The sequence below is a fragment of the Diadema antillarum genome, unplaced genomic scaffold, assembly GCF_040938485.1.
Source record: "Diadema antillarum isolate AM-2024a unplaced genomic scaffold, OU_Dant_1.0 seq00000780_RagTag, whole genome shotgun sequence".
NCBI classification, from domain to species: domain Eukaryota; kingdom Metazoa; phylum Echinodermata; class Echinoidea; order Diadematoida; family Diadematidae; genus Diadema; species Diadema antillarum.
Genome location: NW_027271668.1, coordinates 271419 through 292813, shown reverse-complemented (window position 1 = coordinate 292813; position 21395 = coordinate 271419). Strand labels below are relative to the sequence as shown.

Genomic DNA, 21395 nt, shown 5'->3' with positions numbered 1-21395 from the left:
ATATTTAGAAAGTCTCTTCAAACAGGATTTTGACCTGGGCAAAAGCATCATAATCAGTTCTGGGGTCTGTCTCATGAAGATTGAGCGTAAGTTGCAATCAATCGCAAATTGCGTTTCATAAGCAACTTTGCGAGTAGCGCTCAATCTACTGAAAGTTACGCTTGATTTTTCTAGAAATCAAGCGCGAGTGTACTTATGAAACAGGACTTATGCTCAATATTGAACTTAGACTCGATTCAACGAGTTACACAAAATAATTTGAGCGTAGGATCAATCGCAACTCTTTATGAAACAGGCCCCTGGTTTACTGAAGAACACAAGAGAATTTCAAGTAGTACACTTGACTTGCAATGTTCAGTTGGCTGAAGCATCATGTTGTTGTGAGAACAGGGATGGTCAAACATTGCAGTGTAGCAAATTTAGCTTTACTTAAGCCATTGAGGCAAGGTTGTAATGTCTTGTTCTCAACTTAAGATTCTATTCACCATGACAAAATGATCTGTTTAAGTCTAAAAACTAATTGTTGCAGCATCTGTGGCCTCCACTACAGAGAGAATTCAAGAAGCTTTCTGCCGAATCTTCTCACTCACCTCCTCCTTGTGCGAATCAGACTCAACATCCATGGGCTCCTCCTTGACGTGGGCGGCCAGCATGAAGGCTGCCTTCTCCTGGCTGTCTGCCAGGTTGATGACCGATGTGATGGACGGCAGAGGGGACGTGTTGATGGTGGAGATCAGTGTGCTGTTGGAGCTGGACGACATCAGCAGCTGAAGGGGGGATGGAGGACAATAGGTGAACGGGATATGCATGGGTGCAAACAGAGACTGATTTAAAATAAATGGATTTATAGATAGATAGATAGATAGATAGATAGATAGATAGATAGATAGATTGATTGATAGGTAGATAGATAGATAGATAGATAGATAGATAGATTGATAGGTAGATAGATAGATAGATAGATAGATTGATAGGTAGATAGATAGATAGATAGATAGATAGATAGATTGATAGGTAGATAGATAGATAGATAGATAGATAGACAGATAGATAGATAGATAGATAGATAGATTGATAGGTAGATAGATAGATAGATAGATAGATAGATAGATAGGTAGATAGATAGATAGATTGATAGGTAGATAGATAGATAGATAGATAGATAGACATATATAGATAGATAAATAGATAGATAGATAGATAGATAGACAGATAGATAGACAGACAGAGAGAGAGATAGATAAATAGATAAATAGATAGATAGACAGACAGACAGATACATATGTAGATAGATAGATAGATAGATAGATAGATAGATAGATAGATAGATAGATAGATAGATAATAGATAGATAGATAGATATTAGATAGATGGATGGATTGATTGATTGATTGATTGATTGATTGATCAATTTGAGAGAGAGAGGAAAGAGGGAAACAAAGGCACAGGAAGTAAAATGAGAAGACAAACACACACACAAACTTTAAAATCAAGTTCAACTGCACTAGTGCATCATGTACCACACTATCACTATTCTTCATACAGTGAAGAATATTCAATATACTCTTGATGTGTTCTTATGTACAAACACACACAGCTTAAAATTTGATACGTGACACAATAATTTCTACCTCAACACATTGCTTCAGCCAGTAGTGAGAGCCCATTGCCTCCCAGTTCTGTGAGTCGATGATGTACAGGAGTCGGTCAAACAGTCGCCTCCTGATGCTGGCATTGAACACCTAGGGTAAACACAGACACACGGTGTCAAATATTTGCGTCATAATGAGTACTCACCAAACAATGAAACTCTGGAATATGGAGACAGGCTAATGTTTCTAGAGCAATATCACAAATCACATTTACATAGTACTTTTCCAAATTAGGATTCCACAAATAGAGCAAAAAGGCATGCATGCAGCACAAGAAGAGAGAAATACAGTATTACATGTGAAATATGACAGTGAGATACACGACTTGGCTATTCTTGGTGTAAAAGAAAAGTTACTACACAATGTATAAGAATACACCAAACACTGAAATGCTCCGGCAAGGTTTACACTTTGCTCCACATGACTAGGTAGCACGTAACAATGAATAACGATACACAGTGTATAAGGATACACCAAACACCTGACATGTTCTGGAAAGGTTTTTATTTTGCAGCACATGACTGGGTAGAATATAACAATGAATAAGAATACACAGTGTACAAGGATACACCAAACACCTGAAACTCTCTGGAAAGGTTTGTATTTAGTACCATAGGACTGGGGTGGCATAATATAACAATGAATTTCACCTCAAAACCCTGTGATATCTGACATGCAGAACGTGCAAGCATTCACTCCTACAAGCCCTACACATTCCATGCACACTTTGCAATTCTCTGGTGACAGAGGAGCTGTCTCATGAAATCTTCAAGGCAGAACATCTTGTAAGAATCGTTGAATGTTTTCACTCACAAAAGCAAAAACAATGTAGAAGCACTTTTCTTTCATAAACATTGACTCTTGTTGCTTAGAGTCTTTCTTTCAGATCATTACAAAGAACTATCAAAGGTAAACCAGTAATGTTTTTTCGTTGTTTTTTTGTTGTTGTTTTTGTTGTTGTTTTGTTGTTGTTGTTTTGTTTTTTTTTAAGGGGGGATGCATTGTTGGAGTACAGTAACAGACCTCAAAGAACTTGGTCCGGATGTGGGGCTGGCTGCATCGCAGACCGGCAAGGAAGGCTGGCTCCAGCTTGGATGTCAGGTCACTACCGGCCAAAGAGTCATCCCTGGAATGTACAAAAACAATGATACTTGCATTCATGCACTTGCCAAAGGAACAGTTCCCCAGAAGCTGCATTTCAGTAAGAGCTCAATAGCAATGCTTTTTGTTTGCAGGGTAACACTGAAGGTGACCAAAACATGTCAATAGAGTGTTATCAATCCATCCCTTAAGCGTGATCAGAGAAAAACCTGACTTATGCTGTACAGATGGCATTCACAATGGATAGTGTTTCGAAAGATGTATAATTTGTGAATGCATGTTCAGATACAAACATTAATGGCCCGTTAACGATCGCCCCGTCACTGTACAGGCATGCTAATAACATGGAAACATTGAACTGCACATTACTTGAATATGAGACTATTCTGAAGCAAATAATTTTCACACAACAATAGATATATAATGTACTCTTGAATGAATCCCACAAGGATTGGAACAATCATCCCCCAGCATTCCCACTGATTCCCACTGATCAATTACTAGCCATCCCCTTTAACTACTGCGCCGCTCACACAAATTGTGCCAAAACTATAAACAAAAACAAACTTGATGTCAATGTAAAAGTAACACATGAATAGCTTTTAATTACTATTCTTGAGAGTTTAAACTTAAAAATTGTAGAGAAGTCATATAACCTTGATGATGATTACAACTATGAATATCAAGAGGTGAGGCAGGCATGATTATTCTGCGCTATCCTTAATTCATCACCAAGAATTCCTTCTCAGTTTTGACAATTATTTAAAAAAAAGATATATCGCTACAGCGACTGATATGCCTCCGCCATAATGCATGGTTCTCCTAATAGGTCTATAGTACAATGTCTGGACAATGTGTGATAACAGTTTCACACAATTGGCAAAATATTAAAATGACAGGTTTGACACAAATGTGCTGAATGTTCACTTTCCTAGAACTAGGTTCAATTGGATGAATGATTAAAATGTCAGAGTGCAGGTATTTGGGGAAATGAGGATTTTTACTTGACTTTTGACCCTTTTATAAGTTTATGCATTGAGTAATTTTCAAGGTATTGAGAAAAAGTATAATTTCAGTATCAAATGGGAAAACAGCATTATCTAAACCTGGCCTTTGACCTTTGACCTCACAGTTCCAAAGAGAATCACTGTTAGGTTGAACATGCACAAATACACGTAAGTTTCATGATGATACCTTGAGTTACTTTTGAGATATGGAGGAAAAAGTGCAATTCAGCACTTTCACTTGACCTTTCACCTTTTGACCTTTGACCTTTCGGCAAGAAACTTCCCACAGAATATATATTGGGTAATACATGTATACATCAAGTTTAAAAAAAAACAAAAACCTTCAGGCATTGCATAAATATAAGGAAAGTAGTGATATTTTGAGGAGTTGACCTTGACCTTTGACCCCCTGACCTTTGAACCATGACCCCCAACTTCCCTAGATAATCACTGCCCACTGGAACAAGCATATATACTAAGTTCCATGAAGATACCTTGAACCATTTGCGAGATATGGAGGACAAACATGAATTTTCAACCTTTTTTTTCACAAAATAACCTGTGACCTTTGACCTTTGACCCCGTGACCCTAAAATCCAAATAAAGTATTATCCCCCCAGGATATACCCTCATACCAAGTTTGATGTAAAACCACCACACGGTTCTTGAGATATCGACAAAAACAAAACGGGACGGACGTACGTACGTACGGACGGATGGACGGATGGAGGACGACCCGAAAACTTAATGCCTCCGGCCACTTCGTTGGCAGAGCATTAAAAAATAAGGTACAAATTTCTTGTCAAAATTTCACTAATACATATCAGACGGAGAGGTGTCTCATATACTGTATCATAGATTTTGCAAAAGAAATGGTGACTTCAACATATGTTTATCCCTCCGGTGGTTGCTTCTAGCACAACCAAACATGTATTCTCTGTACTCAATGGTTGGCATTTCTCACCTATAGACCCAATTCACCAGCTCAAGGAACTGGGCGTTGAGTTCGGACTCCTCCGGGAAGCGCTTCTCCACGTACTGCATCAGTTTTACCAGGAGGATGGTCTTCTCCTTGGGGGAAGGGGACTGGTTTACCATCAGTGCCGTCTGGTTTGGGTAGGTTATCACGTCAGGGATGCCCGGGGGGGGGGGGGGGGGGGGGGGGGGGGGGGAGGGAAAGGTATGAAAAGAAACAGTCAGAAAGCAACATCCACATCAAGTAGTTTGAAATATTTTGTATTGTTTGTTTGCTGTGCATTGTTCCCTGTTTGCATCATTTTCCATTTTCACTTCTAAGTGCTTGATGCACTTCTGTGGATATAGAATGTCACGCCATATGAGTAATTCCTATCATTATTATTATTGTTCACATTATTATTTAGCAATAGAAGCACAAAGTAACATTAATTTCATTGTAATACATTCTCAGTAAAATATCTGACTTCTGAGCTTGTAAGCAAGGAAAAAAAAGTTTATTATAGTGGGGTATTGGTTTGAGTAGCAAATGAACACAAAATGTAATAAAGTTGTAGCACAGATTATCTTTACACCCTCATTCAAGAAGTGATCCTACCTACAGTACTGTACAAGACTCCAAATAAAGTGAAAAGGTGAGCACTTGCCTGGCAGTCACACAACCACCAATACATCAGAATCACAAAACTGATCATGCTGTGAGAATCAAAGGGAACCATCACAACCACCACCACCGTAACAACAACAATGACAATGACGACAAAAACAAAAACAACAACAGCAGCAGCAGCAGCAGCAGCAGCAGCAGCAGCAGCAGCAGCAGCAGCAGCAACAACAACAACAACAACAACAACAACAACAACAACAACAACAACAACAACAACAACAACAACAACCAACAACAACAACAACCAACAACCAACAACCAACAACAACAGAAGAATGAGCTTTTTTTCCAAACTGACCTTTGCCTTGACCCACTCCTCCACCATCTTCACGATTGTCTTGAGCACCTTGGCGTCGGGGGACTTCTCGATGACCGACGTCAGGACCTGGACAAAGTTGCGCCTCATGTCGGTGCTCATCACGCCCACGCGGTTCTTGACCAGGTCGAGGCTGATGATCAGGAGCTCCGAGGCCACTGGGGGGTGCAGAGAAGGGCGGAAGAGGGAGAGAATTTTAGCAGCATAACCGAAGAGACATCACAAAGTGTTGTGATCTTCTTATCCAGCGATGATGGGACATGGATTTGTGCACCAAACTGTAAAGATTCATAACTTTTGAATGCATTGACTAATGCTCCTCAAACTTCACTAATGTGCATCACCCATATTTCTGCATTTGAGATTCCCCCTTTGAGCAGCAACAATGAAATCAAGTCAAACAGCAAAAATAATAATAATGGGTGATGATAATGATAATAAAATTGATCAATTGATCGATCGATCAATCAATCAATCAATCAATCAATCAATCAATCAAATCGTACCAATCATACTAACCAACCAACCAACCAACCAACCAACCAACCAACCAACCAACCAACCAATCAATTAATAAATCAATTTAAATGATTGCAAACTCACGAGAGGTAGCATCGGTGCTGCTGGGGTTGAGGTGCTCACGTGCCATCTTCTGTAGTGCCCTCATGAAGACGGTGATGAGGCGGTCGATGTAGCTGATGTTGTTGGTGCAGGCTGCCTTCAGGATCATGAGGGTGCCAAAGAGACCCGACGTGGGGGAGCCGTTGGTGGCCCTGGAAGGGAAAGAACAAGAAGTAGAGCACACACACATGTAATGATGTTCTAAAGTGTCAACTAAATGGGCTATCCCATGAGTAAATCAAATTACTCTCATACCAATCTCATTTTCTTCCAATATACCAACAAAAAGTTATCAAAAAAGGTAGAAAACATATCATTTCTTTTTTTTTTAATTTCAAAATGTCATGAAAGTCAGTTCCTTTGATGATTGAATATGGTTCCTTCAAAGATGAATGCTCGATGACTTGAAGGGAAACCCCAATATATATGTGATAGATTTGATTCAATGTCCATTTTTTTTCACCTGAAAAAGAAATATTTACTGAATAATCTACATCATATCTCATCACATACCTTGAACATAGGAGAAAATAATAAAGAAAATATTATCAAAGTTATACCAAAAATATGAAATGGGAATCCTGCCATTGTCCATATTACTTTTCTTTTATTATTTAAAAAAGGCAACACCTGATTCCACAAATCTAAAAATTCCAAGACTTACTTTTCATAAGCGGTCAGTCCCTCATAAATGACCTTCCCCACACTGGCGTACAAGCTGTCCAGCTCCTCGTACTTGGACGCCACGTTTGACGTACCTGGTGTGCGAAAACAAAAAAGGGAAGAGAAGGATAGAGATTGGTGTAGGGTATCCAAACTTGCCTTTTTGGAAGGTAAAATAGCCACCATGTACAACCCAAATAGATATCAATACTGTATATGTGGTATATTTTGCAAAGTTTTTATTCCTACAAACCTTGCAAGCCTATTGATACTGATATTTGAAAAATCAACAACTTGTGAAAATACTGCCTCCTGTCACACAAATGAGCTGTGTATCACCATCAAGGGGTGAGAAGTTACATTATCTCCGGATATTACGCATTTCTCTTTCCATCACTGTGGATCTCAGTTGCAAACTCAGTCATTTGCCAAATCATCTTATCCTTGAAATATTAGACTCCCAAAATATGTGGTGCATACAGCACCCATAGATGTCCCAGTGTTGATAGCTGAAGTATTCATGACATACATGTAGATGGTCATCTGTAAAATCCACTATACTTTCAACAAAGTTTTCTTGCTACACTCCAATCTGTGATTGGATGAAATTACTAATGCTTCTTGTCTGGATGGGGAATACACCCACAAATTTGCCCTTAATCACTTCAATGGATTTTAATAGTTCAGCATTTAGCAGTTACCATGGTGAAGTGTTGGTATCCTGCCTGTAAAGCAATAAATTCTTGCATCAAAATCTACTTTGTATACTGGTAGGAAAATTCATGCAACTTGCAATAAATGTGTTGTAATAAAAAATTGACTCTTTGGAACAATGTGAACTTCCTCACATATGCTCAAGCAAACAGAGCACAAAGAAATGATGTAATCATAAATGTTTCTTCTCACAGACATTCAGTAATCTAATTTCTATTTTATCAACTCGTGCGCATTGAAGAATGTGCGAATGATTTGAATACAGATTCATTCTCTCAGTTTCTGTGGCTTCTTGCTGAAGGATGTAGCAATGCACACCCAAAAGCAAGAAAAAGAATCTGTTAAATGGATGTTCTGGTTTCTACGGTGGTTGGAAAAACTCACTCGACTCTGTCGGGAACGTGCTCATGAGTTTGACGAGGAGCGCGTGGACGGAGCGGATGACCTTTGTGCTCGGACAGGTCATGCAGGCCGCGATGCCTCGCTGGAGGGGCTTGAAACTGGACAGGATGGTGGGCTTGTCCTGGCGTGTTGGTGGGTGAAAGCAAATATCACACAGATGTGTTGAAGACATGACACAAAAGGTATGAAAACAGTGACACTCAAAGTGAAAATGAACTGTTCAGGAAGTACACCATACTGTAAAGGAAGACATTTTTGCACCATGAAATTTTTGCAAATTGGAGCTGACGACCTTTTTCGCTGCATGAAATTTTCACAAATTGCCATTGGCATATGATGTATATAGTGTAAACAAAGAACTTCGCATGCATTTTCATTTTGCTAATCTTAGCTCTCACAAAATTTGTTGAATTATAATGCAAGCAAAAATTTCTGGTTTTACAGTAGTCTTTTTGCAATTGAAACCAGCAGCAACATCACATCTCCACATTGAAATTGTTGTACAATAAACATGAACTAGTATGTAAGGTTTATAGGTACAACCTTGTACATCAGCTGACTTGTCTTTTCTTTAAGCTATTCTCTTTTTGTAATATGAATGCTACTGGCAGTGGGAAGAGTAGGGAAGAGTTGTGAAGAATTACAAGACTATCCCTAAATGTAGCTTCATTTGCTTTTGTATATTAAAAAGTGTGGATCATTAGAAAAACAACAACAAGAAAAACGCTTCATACACCAAACGGTACATATGGTAGTCCCACATGCTTAAATCTGTGTCCACAACTCCACAGTACGCATTTCCTCCATCTACATGAAGAAGTAACATCCACTCCTGAGGCTACAAGCAACAGATTCTATGATTAATTTGGAAATGCTGTTAACACAACACAATCCCTTTTGTCAAATCCTACAAGGATTCTTTCTCAAGAAAACAGCCAAGTGGACTCACCATCACACCCAGCAAGAAGTTGAGCACATCGAGTCCGGCGCAGTGGTTTCCATAGTTGCCAATAGCTTGTTGGTCCTTGGCCCGAGTATTTGAGAGACACAAATACGAGACGGTAATTTTTCCCCACCTCACGTGAGTCACACCAATACACACACACTACAAGCTTGTTCAGGGAATCATAAAACATGCACTGAATTACATCTCTGGATTGGATTCAAGTCTTAATATGACCCTCTACAGTCCACTTCATTCTCACAAGTCTACGATATGACAATGCATTCACATGGGAACATTGCAACAACAAAAAAAGGTATGAAAGGTCACAAATAGGTCAAATAGAATGAATTTTTGATAACATTCAGCAGTGTCTATGCAACACACAGCATATAAGAATATGGGCTAGACAAAAAACAAAAAACATAAACAACAGATTGACTGTGTCCAATCTACTCCAGTTTCTCCTGGCATAAGAGATTTACCATCATGCTTTGCAACTACCTCCAAAGACATAATTTCTTTTTCCACACAGACTTATCTCTCTATTGCCAAAAGAGGAAGCCAAGTGAAGATAAAACAATCTCATCTTCCATGGGTGCTCTACTACTCTCACTACTAAGACTTACAACACAAAGGCACATCAACAACACACAAAGCACACACAAACCTTTGAACATGGTGCATTTTGAACTAAATATGAACATCTAACAACATCAGCAAGTAATACAATCTGCACTTGATGTTTCCACAAGAATATGACAAATACATACAAAAATATAGTCTTTGTGGATACATATAAAACAGGTTAAAGTCACAATCAAACACTGTGTGTAATTTGAAATTTTTATATCTGAGCTGCTTGGTTCTACATGCAGCTAAAGCATCTGATATTGTGTATCGCCACACAAAGCTATGACAAACTTTGGGTCGAAATTTAACGCTCCATGCTTCCAAAAAAGTTCAAAACCTATGAATGACCTGATTTACAATACTCACTATTTTCCATAGACATCAGTGTAAGAATAGATTATATTGTGAACAATTCAATAGCTTGGTGATTCTTTATAGATTGGTTAATAGTAACAGCATAAAGTCTCAAAACTTGTGTTTGCAGGGATTTTTTTCTTTACATACACTTGAACAACATCATACAGGATAGTCTGCACAGTTCATCAGTATCTAAAATAATGGTAGGCAGTTTTTGTACTGTATTCATATTCTATGCATGCTTTGTTCATAAAAGATGACCTTAACATTAATAAGAACCCCAATATTTGCCTAGACTTGCCCCATCCTGCAACAACCAATGAAAATTATCAAGTGAATTCCTACCAGGGAATCTGAATTGGAAAGACAAGGTGAATAAAATGGTTTGTTACTAGGCCGTAGCCAAAGAAACGTCCATGGATTTTAGCAGATTACAGAAACTGTTCTATTTAGCCGTTTCATGATAATAAGGCAATGCCTTGAAATGGGTTTGCAGTGTCTATACAGTTTTCACAAACACAGATCTAGATTAACATTGATTGTGACATGAATCTCTCAGCACAAAGCCGGAGACCTGGCAGAACAGTGCTCCCTTACCACTGAGAGAAAGAGCTTGTCCAGAAAGTTGAGGCGCAGCTCGCTGTTGGGCCAGACGTCCGGCCGCAGGGCCGTCTTCAGCAGGGCCATGCAGCGGCGCGAGAGCTGCTCACCCGGCGACCCGACAGCAGACGTGTTGCTGCTGTCGTTGACCTGGCAGGCGAGCCGGATGAGGAAGTTGACAACGGCGTCTGAGTAGACCTTCTCGATCGGCTTGCTGGCCTCTGATGTGATGCTACGGGCCGTCTGCTGTCGGTTAGTCAAGCGAAGGCAGAAAGAGAAAGAAGAGGAAAAGAGAGTCAGAAAATGAGAGAGAAAGAGAAAAAAAGACAATGAGACAGACAGAATCAGAGAGAAAATAGAGAGAGAAGAGACAGATATATAAAGAGAGAAAAATAGACAGCAAGACAGAGAGAATCAGAAAGGAGAGAGAGAAGAAACAGATAGAGAGAGGTATATGAAGAGATATATGAAGAGATATATGGAGATAGAAGACAGAGACAGACAGAATCAAAGAGAAAATAGAGAGAGAAGAGACAGATATATATATAAAGACAGAGAGAGGAAAGAAAGACAGGGAGACAGATAGAGAGAATCAGAAAGAAGAGAGAGAAGAAACAGATAGAGAGAGAGATATATGAAGAGAGAGAAGAAACAGATAGAGAGAGATATATGAAGAGAGAGAAGAAACAGATAGAGAGAGATATATGAAGAGATATATGAAGAGATAGATGGAGAAAGAAGACAGAGACAGACAGACAGAATCAAAGAGATATTAGAGAGAGAAGGGAGAGATATATAAAGACAGAGAGAGGGAAAAAAGACAGGGAGACATATAGACGGACAGAATCAAAAAGATAATAGAGAGAAAAGAGAAACAGATACACAATGAGAGACAGAGACAGAAATAGCAAGAGACAACAAGACAGATAGGCAAAATCGGAGAGAAAATAGAGAGAGAGAGAGGGGAGACAGTAACATAAAGACAGAGATATATGAAGAGACAGGTGGAGAAAGAAGAGACAGAGACAGACAGACAGATAGACAGACAGAATTGGAGAAAAAAACAGAGAGACAGACACAAAAATAGAGAAAGGCAGAGACAGAAAGAGAAAGACACGGCGAGACGGTGAGACAGATAGACAGACAGAATCAGAGAGAAAATAGAGAGAAGGGAGAAAGATACACAACGAGAGAGAGAGAGACAGAGAGAAAGACATAGTGAGATATATAAAAAGAACAGAGTGCAAGAAAGACGTAACATCACAGGTGACACACAAGATATGAGGAGCAGAAGAAAGGAATGAATATACAATGAAAGAGGGAGAAGGGTAGAAGGAGCACAGACAAAGTAATGCCAACACAAAAACAAAGTCAAATCCAGGGCAAGGGAAAGCAGATAATAGCAGAGAGAGAGAGAGTAAAAACAAGAAAAGGTAGACCAGAGGGAAAAGATACAGGGAAGAGAACATAGAAACAGAAACATAGAAACAAAGAAAGATATATATACACACACAAATAAGATAAAGACAGATATATTGAGCAGAAGAACCACAGAAACAGAACAGAAAGATTAGAAAGAGAGGGAGAGAATACACAGCAACAGAAGAAAAAAAAACAGAAAGAAAAAGAAGAAGACGTATATTAGAAACATATATACACAGCAGCTTGGATATCTTTTTCACTACTGGTCCACAAACAGAGGGGTTACAGCTGCCACAAAACTTCACAGGGGTGAACAAACTTGCTTCACTGCATGACAACCTTTTTTTTTTTGGGGGGGGGGGGGGGGGGGGGGCGAGTTACCTTTTCCACCGGCTTGCTTGCTTCGGGTGAGGCAGAGTGTGCCGACGGCTGTCCGTGGGCAGTGGAAAAGACAACATGCACAACACAGACTGATAAAGAAGAGCACCGGAGCCTAGGAAAGTCTGTGACTTCATGATAAAACACTTGAAGAGCTCTCCTGAAAGCTGCTTCGTTACAACACAAGAACTGATCTCACCAGACCAGTTCGTATTCTTTCTCTCTTGATCATAAGGGCTGAAGGTTCTTTGGCTTTCATCAGTTAATAATCAATGTCATTGCAACTGAAATTTAACGCATTATTGGTCTAGAAGACTCCATCAGTAAATCTATGAGCTCTTTAATAGCCATCAACCTGAAATGCACTTTGATGGTATAACACCTAAATACAATTGTATATACAATGCATCAGTTCAACTCTATGGGCATAATGGTTGTTTTGAATCTCTTCACAACCTAAAACATTTCTAGATCTATGACACCATAAAATGTATATACAAGGTAAGGAGGATAATGCATGTGTGCTGCTCTTAATAACATATTCACCTTCATTTTTAGTATCAGCCCTCATGATATTCTCATCAATTGGTTTTTTTCTCACATGATAACAGACACAAATTGATTTTAGCTGACCATTCTCTCACACACAAAACTTTGGGCAGACCGGCAGGAATGTACTCACCGCTCCCGAGGTGTGTCTCGATCTCTTGGCGTCGGGCAGTTCGGTGGACGATGCTCGCTTGACGGGCCCCGCGACGGGCGTTTCCTCTGAAGATGTGGCCTGGAAAATGACCAACACAAACAAATGATAAACAAATATGCAGACAAACGGAGAACATTACCACACTTCAAAATAGATAAGTTGAGATGAAGTGTGAAAAATGGGTATACAGAGAATGTGACAAAAAGAAAAAAGACAATGGAAGGTAGACAGTGCAACAGATGGGCAGAGGACAAAGTATTAACATCAACACCATGAATAAAACTCTAATGACTACAGATGCGCTTCTGCACAGTATTGAGCGAGAAAAAACAAGAGTGTGGATGACCAACCTGCAAAACATGTCTCTCAGAGAATAACCTAAGAAATTCATATTTGCCTTAACCTAACATGGAAGAGTTTGTGTGAAAACTTGAGACAAAAGCACAAGTACTATATTATGGCAGCTCCTTGTGCATGTTACGAGTGTAGAAGTACCATACAAGGTGAATAATCTGAAAGAGATACCGTGACACGCAAACCTGCGGTACAGAATTACAAGCCACCTTCCATCAGTTTGCAATCTTCTTCCCCATTCATGCATTTACTTTTTGGTCAGTGTTTATGCGATCACCATCTTAAAGACACAAAAACTTGCCCGCAGATCTATAACACTTATGAACCACATGTTGGTTTTTTTTTTTTGGTAGGGTACTTAGTAATTGACCTGCACACCACAGCTTTTTGTGTACAGATATATATGGTAAATGATATTGGGTTGATTTTCTTACATCACTTGGTCCCTCATCATCCCTGATCCTCTGCACCTCCCACTTGATAATGACCTCAACCAGCTCCACCACCAGCTTTCTGTGCTCCAGGGTGGCGTTTGGCGTGTTGCCAAGTCTCTGGATGGAGTAGACCATTGTCTGGATCAGGTGGTGCCGGACGGGATAGTACACCTTGTAGTGCCTCACCAGGAGCTGACTGTAGGTTTGGCATACAGAAAGGGTGATCACAAACTTTAGACATACATTGTAGAGTAACGCTTTTCTGGTATTGTAGCTATGTGATAATAAATTTTATTTCTTCTAACCTCACATACAATGTATCGTCCTCCAAAGTATATTGGCAAAACAACCCTCTTTCGTATGTGTGCAGTGTCAAAATGGTACAAACACATTAAGGAAGAAATGTCATGATTTCCCCCTGAAGACATTGAACATAGCATTTTGATGAATGACTTGCAGAATAGGACATTCTCGTACACCTAACGCCAATACCTACCTTTCTTTTACACACTTTGCTTTGTGATAATCATCATCACCATCACAATCCTTCTCCTCTGTCTCATCATCATTACCCCAACATCATCACCTCCTCCTCATCATCATCACACCTCCTCCTCCTCCGTCTCCTTCTCAACATCTTCATCACCATCACCATCACCATCACCATCATCATCATCACCACCTCCTCATTATCACCCCCCTCCTCCTCGTCATTATTATCACCATCACCATCACCATCACCATCATCATTATCATCATCACCACCTCCTCACTATCATCCCTCTCCTCCTAGTCATTATCATCACCATCACCATCATCATCATTGTAATTTTCACCATCATCATCATCATCATCATCATCATCATCATCATCATCATCATCAACAACATCATTATCATCATCTCTCTCCTGCTTCACCTTTTCTTTTCTTTCTCATTCTAATCAGTATCATTCTTAGTATCATCATCTATCTCTCGTAACAATCACAGTCATCTCCATCGCCATCTACCTTCATTACAATCTTAAGCACCTTCATTATCACAATCATCACTTTTTCTCTACTATGTGAATATCATCACAAACTTTTATTCTGCACTGGCAGTGGTCACGTCAACCACAGGTTTGTTGGAGTGGTATTGGGAGGAGATACATGAGCTGAAGCTGGTATAACGAGGAACTCACAGCATGTGCACCAGCTGGGCAATAGTGTAGCCTTCTTCCACAATGATTTTCTTGGTCCAGTGGGTCAGCATGGCATTGCCATCCTCCATCCTCTGGGGCAAGACCGGGGTCAGGATGTCCAGGGCTTGCCGGACAACTGACCGGGCCTCCCCTGCGTGGGCCTTCAACAGACTATGAAACACCTGGGGTATTGGGTAACGGTCATCGAACTTCCGGTTAGTCACTGCTTAAAAAGAATACCGTTTTATACTCCACTGGCACACAAATGATATCTGGCCACAGGGATCTCGCCAGCGTATATCACCCTTGTCGGCCCCGACAAGCGTGCGGTTTGAAGAAGCAATTGCCGACAAGGGTAAAACTTGCCGACAAGGGTAACACCACGCGTGAACTTGCCGACAAGGGTAACTTGTTTGACGAGCTAAGTTCGGACCAATTTCTCGCCTTTTTCAGTCTTTATTATCTGGCTAGAAAAGAAGCTAGATGTTGAAAGCAGCGGCAGTTTACATACTTATACAAGCGCAAAAATTTACCCACGCAGTCACCGCACCGATCACAACAACGCGGCTCAACAGAGCGACGTACTACCTCCCTGCAGATACACACCACATCACACACTTGCTCACCACATGCGCTCTGATTTGGGATCCACACACACATGCACAAGCACCCAGCCGGCCACTTATCCAGCCGCGTGCGTGTACAACGCTACAGTGTATTGTGAGAGGGAGAGAGAGGACGGGAAGAGAGGGTCGGAGGCCGAGGGAGGCTGAGGAAGGCTGACACGTGCTCGCTTGTTGTCACGCTTGTTGTCGGGTTACGCAAAAACAAACGATATGAAATGCATGCCCCCCTCCGCCAAAGGTTGTATTTTTTTTTTTTTTTTGGCTGCTTTGGTTTGTTTGTTAGTTTGTCTGCCTGTCTGTCTCTCTATTCGCAAAATAAGTCAAAATTTGGGAACAGATTAGGATGAAATTTTCAGGAACAGTTGGTTGGTAAAATGGTGCAAGGAACAGATGATTAAATTTTGATAGTGAGTAGGATTTATAATACCACCGAAATTCACCGCCAGGATCCAGGATCTTTAGACTTTGTTTCGTATATTTGAAAGGATTCGTATCAATTCTTTAGGAAGCTGGCCATCGGCAATGACGCAAAATTAGATGCGTTCAAAGCATTGCCGCAGAGAGAAAATTAACTCCATTTTTCGTTAAAAAAAGAAAAGAAAAAAGAACGTGCGATGGAGTAAGCAAATGCAAATTGTTATTTAGGTTTTGGTAGTTTCAGTGGGTTATTTTTTTTAAATCTAAAAAGCCATGCGTTCCATTTTAGCCTTTTCAATTTCTATGGATTTGTAAACGTCATTCGTGAATATTCCATTTTCCTTCTCCGGGCCGAAATTTATAGTAATTCTGTCATGATGGTCTTTCAAGTTAACGTATACGTAATGCTCCACGTGCTTCTGGCTTGGTTTGTTAAAAGGTGGGTTAGGGGGCCTTCATTGGCAGAAAATAAATGATGATCATTCATCAATGTTCCCAGTTGGTTTACATGCTATGTACACGCTGTTTACGACCACTGAAGCAAGGTGGCAGTACGCGCGACATTCTTTATCTGACACCTGGCTTTCGTGGAAATATCGTGGAAATTTCCACAAGCCATGATATCAAGTTTCCCCACTGCTTGAGGTCGTGCTTTTTTTTTTATTCTTCATTACGAACATCAATTTGTTCAACTTGAAAAGTGTATATAGATAATTTGCTTTGAGGACGTGTTTCTTTCATTGCAGCATCGGTAACATTTTGTTTTGTTCATCGTCCCTGCATGGCAGGGGTTCATGGGAGGAGAACGATAGGAATGACTGGGGAGAAAATAAACTGAAAGAAGGAAGCATCTTTTGAGCGAGCTGTCTTTGTTTTTCTCTACACCAGCATCAGTTATCGCCACCAAGATTCATTTTTTTTCGTTACTCCGACAGATTAATGATAAAATGATGCTAGATTCTTTATTCTGAAGGTTCGTTAATCCAAAAATGATTAAGAAAAAATGTCCGTTCATTTCACGACGAAATCAGTTTTGTTATTTCAAACGTTCTGCCAGTGAAATTTCGGAATAAAACGACGGTACAAAACAGCGTGTTTTCGTACTCTAAGGGTCTCTTATTCCGACAGAAGTAGTAATGATGAAATAATAAATTGTAGATTCTTTATTCTGAAGGTTCGTTAACCGAAAATTGAATAAAGAAAAATGTCCGTAAATTTCAAAACGAAATCAGTGCGTCATTTCAAACGTTTTGCCAGTGAAATTTTGGAATAAAACGACTGCCCCAAAATAGTTGCAGTTTTCTTGCTCTGAGGGTTCGTTACTCCGACAGATTAATGATAAAATAATGCTAGATTCCCTATTCTGAAGGTTCGTTAATCCAAAAAAATGATTAAGAAAAAACGTCCGTTCATTTCACAACGAAATCAGTTTTGTTATTTCGAACGTTTCTGTCAGTGAAATTTCGGAATAAAACGACGGCACAAAACAGCGTGTTTTCGTACTCTATAAGGGTCTGTTATTCCGACAGAAGTAGTAATGATGTAATAACAATAGATTCTTTATTCTGAAGGTTCGTTAACCGAAAATTGAATAAAGAAAAATGTCCGTAAATTTCAAAACGAAATCAGTGCGTCATTTCGAACGTTTTGCCAGTGAAATTTGGAATAAAACTGCCCCAAAAACAGTTGCACTTTTCTTACTCTTAGGGTTCGTTACTCCGACAGATTAATGAAAAAATAATGCTCTATTCCTTATTCTGAAGGTTCGTTAATCCAAAAATGATTTTAAAAAAATGTCCGTTCATTTCACAACGAAATCAGTTTTGTTATTTCGAAATTTCAGAATAAAACGACGGCCCCAAACGGTTACAGTTTTCTTTTACTCTGAAGGTTCGTTACTGCGAAAGAATAACGATATAATATACTTTAGATTCTTAATTCTGAACGATCGTTAATCGGAAAACGATAAAGAAGAAATGAAAACGGTTACAGTTTTCTTACCCTCAGGGTTCGTTACTCCGAAAGAATAATGGCAAAATAATACTGTACATTCTTAATTCTGAATGATCGTTAATAGAAAAATTATAAAGGAGAAAATATTCGTTTATATCCAAACGAAATCAGTTTTGTTATTTCGAATGTTCTGCCAGTATAATTTCGGAATACAACAACGGCCCCAAAAGGGTGTTTTCTTATTCAGAAGGTTTGTTTTTCTGAAGCAATAACGATGATAGATGATAGATTCCTTTCTGAAGGTTCGTTGATCGGAAAATAATAAAGAAAAAATGCTTGTTAATCTTCGAACGAAATCAGTTTTATTTTGAACATTCATCTGTATAGTACCGACCTTTGGTGTTGTTGTTGTTTCCGATTACAAACCTTCGAAGTACTCAGTAATGAATCGTTTCATTTTATGATTAAACAAACCTTCGGAATAATGACCATCATTACATTTTTGTATGATATCTCTTTGATGTCACGGCCAAACTACCGCAGTATACCCAGAAAGGAAAGTGCAACGATGTCCCGAAAGTTCTCGATCGCTTCTCGCGCATCTGCATGCAATAGGCCTACCACGTGGTCGAGCAGACGGCGAGAAAGCAACACGGCGCGCGTTGTTGCGATGCATGCAGAGGCGGCTAATTATTGCAACAGTGAAACAGGAAAGGCCTAAAAGAAATCGGAACCTCCACCATCGGCACCTACTTCTCTTTCATTTATTGTTTAGGAACTGCCGCTAACAAAAGGTATGGAGTTTCTGCATTGTTTCTGTGAGAATATGCCCCTCACAACGTTCATTACATCTCCGTGAAAATGTCGCATTTAGTGGCATTTTAGCGGCGATTTATCTGTGTTGTATTGAGCATTAGCGAAGGCTTCCGCGCTTCGCGCGGGAGGGGGAACCCCCCTCACGTACCCACCCCCAGAACAGCGCGCATAAATGCCGACAAGCGTGAAGAAATTCCTGGCGAGAACCCTGGGCCATACACAACTGAACATTTGATATAGAGACAATTAAAAATGTCAATATGTGTATATGCACATGTAACTTCAAAAGCACAATACCAAGGCTACAAATTTATTTCATGCAAATGCACAATGAGGATCTTTGTATTTATGGAAGGCAATGTGTGGGTTGACAGAAAATGGGAGAAGCTAGGAAACTAATAATAGATGTATGAGTGAATGAACAAACAAGAACAAGACAATATTAATATTCTGTAATACGCTCATCAAATATCAGTGTAAAAATTATCCATATCACATAGCAAGAAACAATGGTGAACTACCTAACACACGATCTGTATTCTGTGTTCAAATCATCCCACTTGTTTCAAATGGCACATCACTTCAACCAGAAGGGACTCTTGATTCTGTAAACCACTATCCTGACAAAGTATCATTGTGACTGAAGGTCCCCTTACTCATCAAAAAAAAAGATATTGCAGCAGCATAAGACAAAGAGTAAAATCTATTATCCTAAACCTTTTTAAATGAGCCATAAATCTTCTGGCAAAGAAAAGGCAAAACCCAAAATTGTAGGTTCATCTCAATTTGGAGAAACAATCCCTCTCATGGGGACTTTGAAGCTTTAAGACTAAGGAAATGCCCCCCCCCCCTCCATCATGGCTTAGACCACCCACCTGGAGGACAATCCTCTTGTGGATGGCAAACTTGGCAATGTTGTGGGCCAGCAGGAGATGGCCGTGGTACTTGGTGGTCGGGTCCACGCAGTTCTTCTGAATCAGGCAAGGCCAGGCGAACGTCATGAGGCGCCGTAGCTTCGTGCCCTGCTTCCTGTTTTGATCGATGCCACACGACAGAAGTGCACGTTAACATCATCGACTGTGACAAAAATACTTCATGTGATGTCACGTCCAACATAATCGAGGTCTGCCACAACTAAATGTGGCTATAGCTCTTTTAGAATATGCATAAAATGCATAGAATTAAACAGCACTTTCTAATTAAAGACTGTTATGTGTTTTTAGTCTAAAGCCAAAACTACAACAAGGAAAAGCAAGCCAAGTCTATTACAATGTATGTCTGAAAAATTGCCAGATGGACAAACCCCAAAAACACAATGAACTGGCAACCGTCATCACGTGGAGGCAAAAGGAGAGGCAATCAGAAACTTGAGAGGTTCATGAATTAATTCTGTCTGTGCCAGGGACTTTGGATAGTATGTACAAGGCTATGGGGTTTCCCTGTGCCAATTAGCTCTCAAAGCACACACAAGATTAATTAGGATGCTTGTTTTAGTTTTGTTTTGTTTTATTCTTTCTCTCTTTTGTTTTGCTTTGTGAATACTGTCAATTTCATGTATTTTGTTGAAATTGTTGAAGCGTTTTGAGTCTGTATAGAAAAGGCACTATATATATATATATATATATATATTGGTTACTGTATCAGCGGTTATTTTCGCGAGGGTTTAATTTTCACGAATTTCGCGAATGACAGTTGGATCGCAAATTTAACAACACGCGAAAATGTCGCCATGCACAAGGGTACCAATGCATGTCAGAGAGCGTTGGCATCAATTCACGAAAACAGCATCTGGCAAAAATGTCTGTGACCTCCTAATTTGCCAAAATATCTGTACGCGAAAATAACAGCTTTTTATACAGTATTATAACAATATCATTATCAAGAGATTGCTTCTTTCCTTTGTGTTCAGCTGTTACAGAAACAGAGGCATGCCTTTCAGAGTGCTTGTGCTCTGCGGAAAGAGCAGGAAGATATGAATGCAAATGACGTTGAATGAACAAACAAACTCACTTGTCGGCCGCGTCGTGAATGTGAGGGGCAGCCCGCTCCACCAGGAGGGCAGCAAACTGGAGCAGGAGAATGCGCACCGAGTCGGAGGTGCCGTAGGGATTCTCTGGGTCGATGACCTTGCTGATGAAGACGCTGACCAGGTTGTCGGGACTGTCCTGGCCCGGATTGGAGGGACCCCCAATCAGCTGTAGATAACACACACACATAAAGAGACAGTTTAGCATGTTTATAATTTGAAATGCATGAACTTGAAAATTATGATGTATGTCCTGTGATGTTCAGCATATCTTCCTTTTCAAAAAGTATTGGTTGCTCTTTTTAATATGTATTTCTCTATGCAAACTCCTTGTCAAATCTTCAAATATACGTCATTTAGGTAGTTTTATTTCTCTGCATCATTTCCATTTGATATCGGTGCTCAATGACTTCAAATGTGAGATTTAGTGATC

General features: G+C 39.8%; 1 protein-coding gene across 1 annotated transcript in view; it reads right to left on the bottom strand.

Annotated features, from left to right (window-relative positions):
• The window catches only part of LOC139739037 (transformation/transcription domain-associated protein-like), a gene marked incomplete at its 3' end in the record, with an annotated part of 80302 nt that overhangs the window by 15556 nt on the left and 43351 nt on the right, over window positions 1–21395 (bottom strand). Inside the window, exons 40-54 of the mRNA XM_071649652.1 lie at window positions 20947–21131; window positions 19812–19965; window positions 15125–15306; window positions 13943–14138; window positions 13134–13232; window positions 10649–10894; window positions 9068–9142; window positions 8101–8239; window positions 7004–7097; window positions 6322–6491; window positions 5701–5876; window positions 4725–4867; window positions 2676–2778; window positions 1632–1742; window positions 591–767 (exon numbers count right to left, since the gene is read on the bottom strand). Of these exons, the coding sequence (XP_071505753.1) occupies window positions 591–767; window positions 1632–1742; window positions 2676–2778; window positions 4725–4867; window positions 5701–5876; window positions 6322–6491; window positions 7004–7097; window positions 8101–8239; window positions 9068–9142; window positions 10649–10894; window positions 13134–13232; window positions 13943–14138; window positions 15125–15306; window positions 19812–19965; window positions 20947–21131 (2250 nt within the window). The remainder of the gene's footprint in view (window positions 1–590; window positions 768–1631; window positions 1743–2675; window positions 2779–4724; window positions 4868–5700; window positions 5877–6321; window positions 6492–7003; window positions 7098–8100; window positions 8240–9067; window positions 9143–10648; window positions 10895–13133; window positions 13233–13942; window positions 14139–15124; window positions 15307–19811; window positions 19966–20946; window positions 21132–21395) is intronic.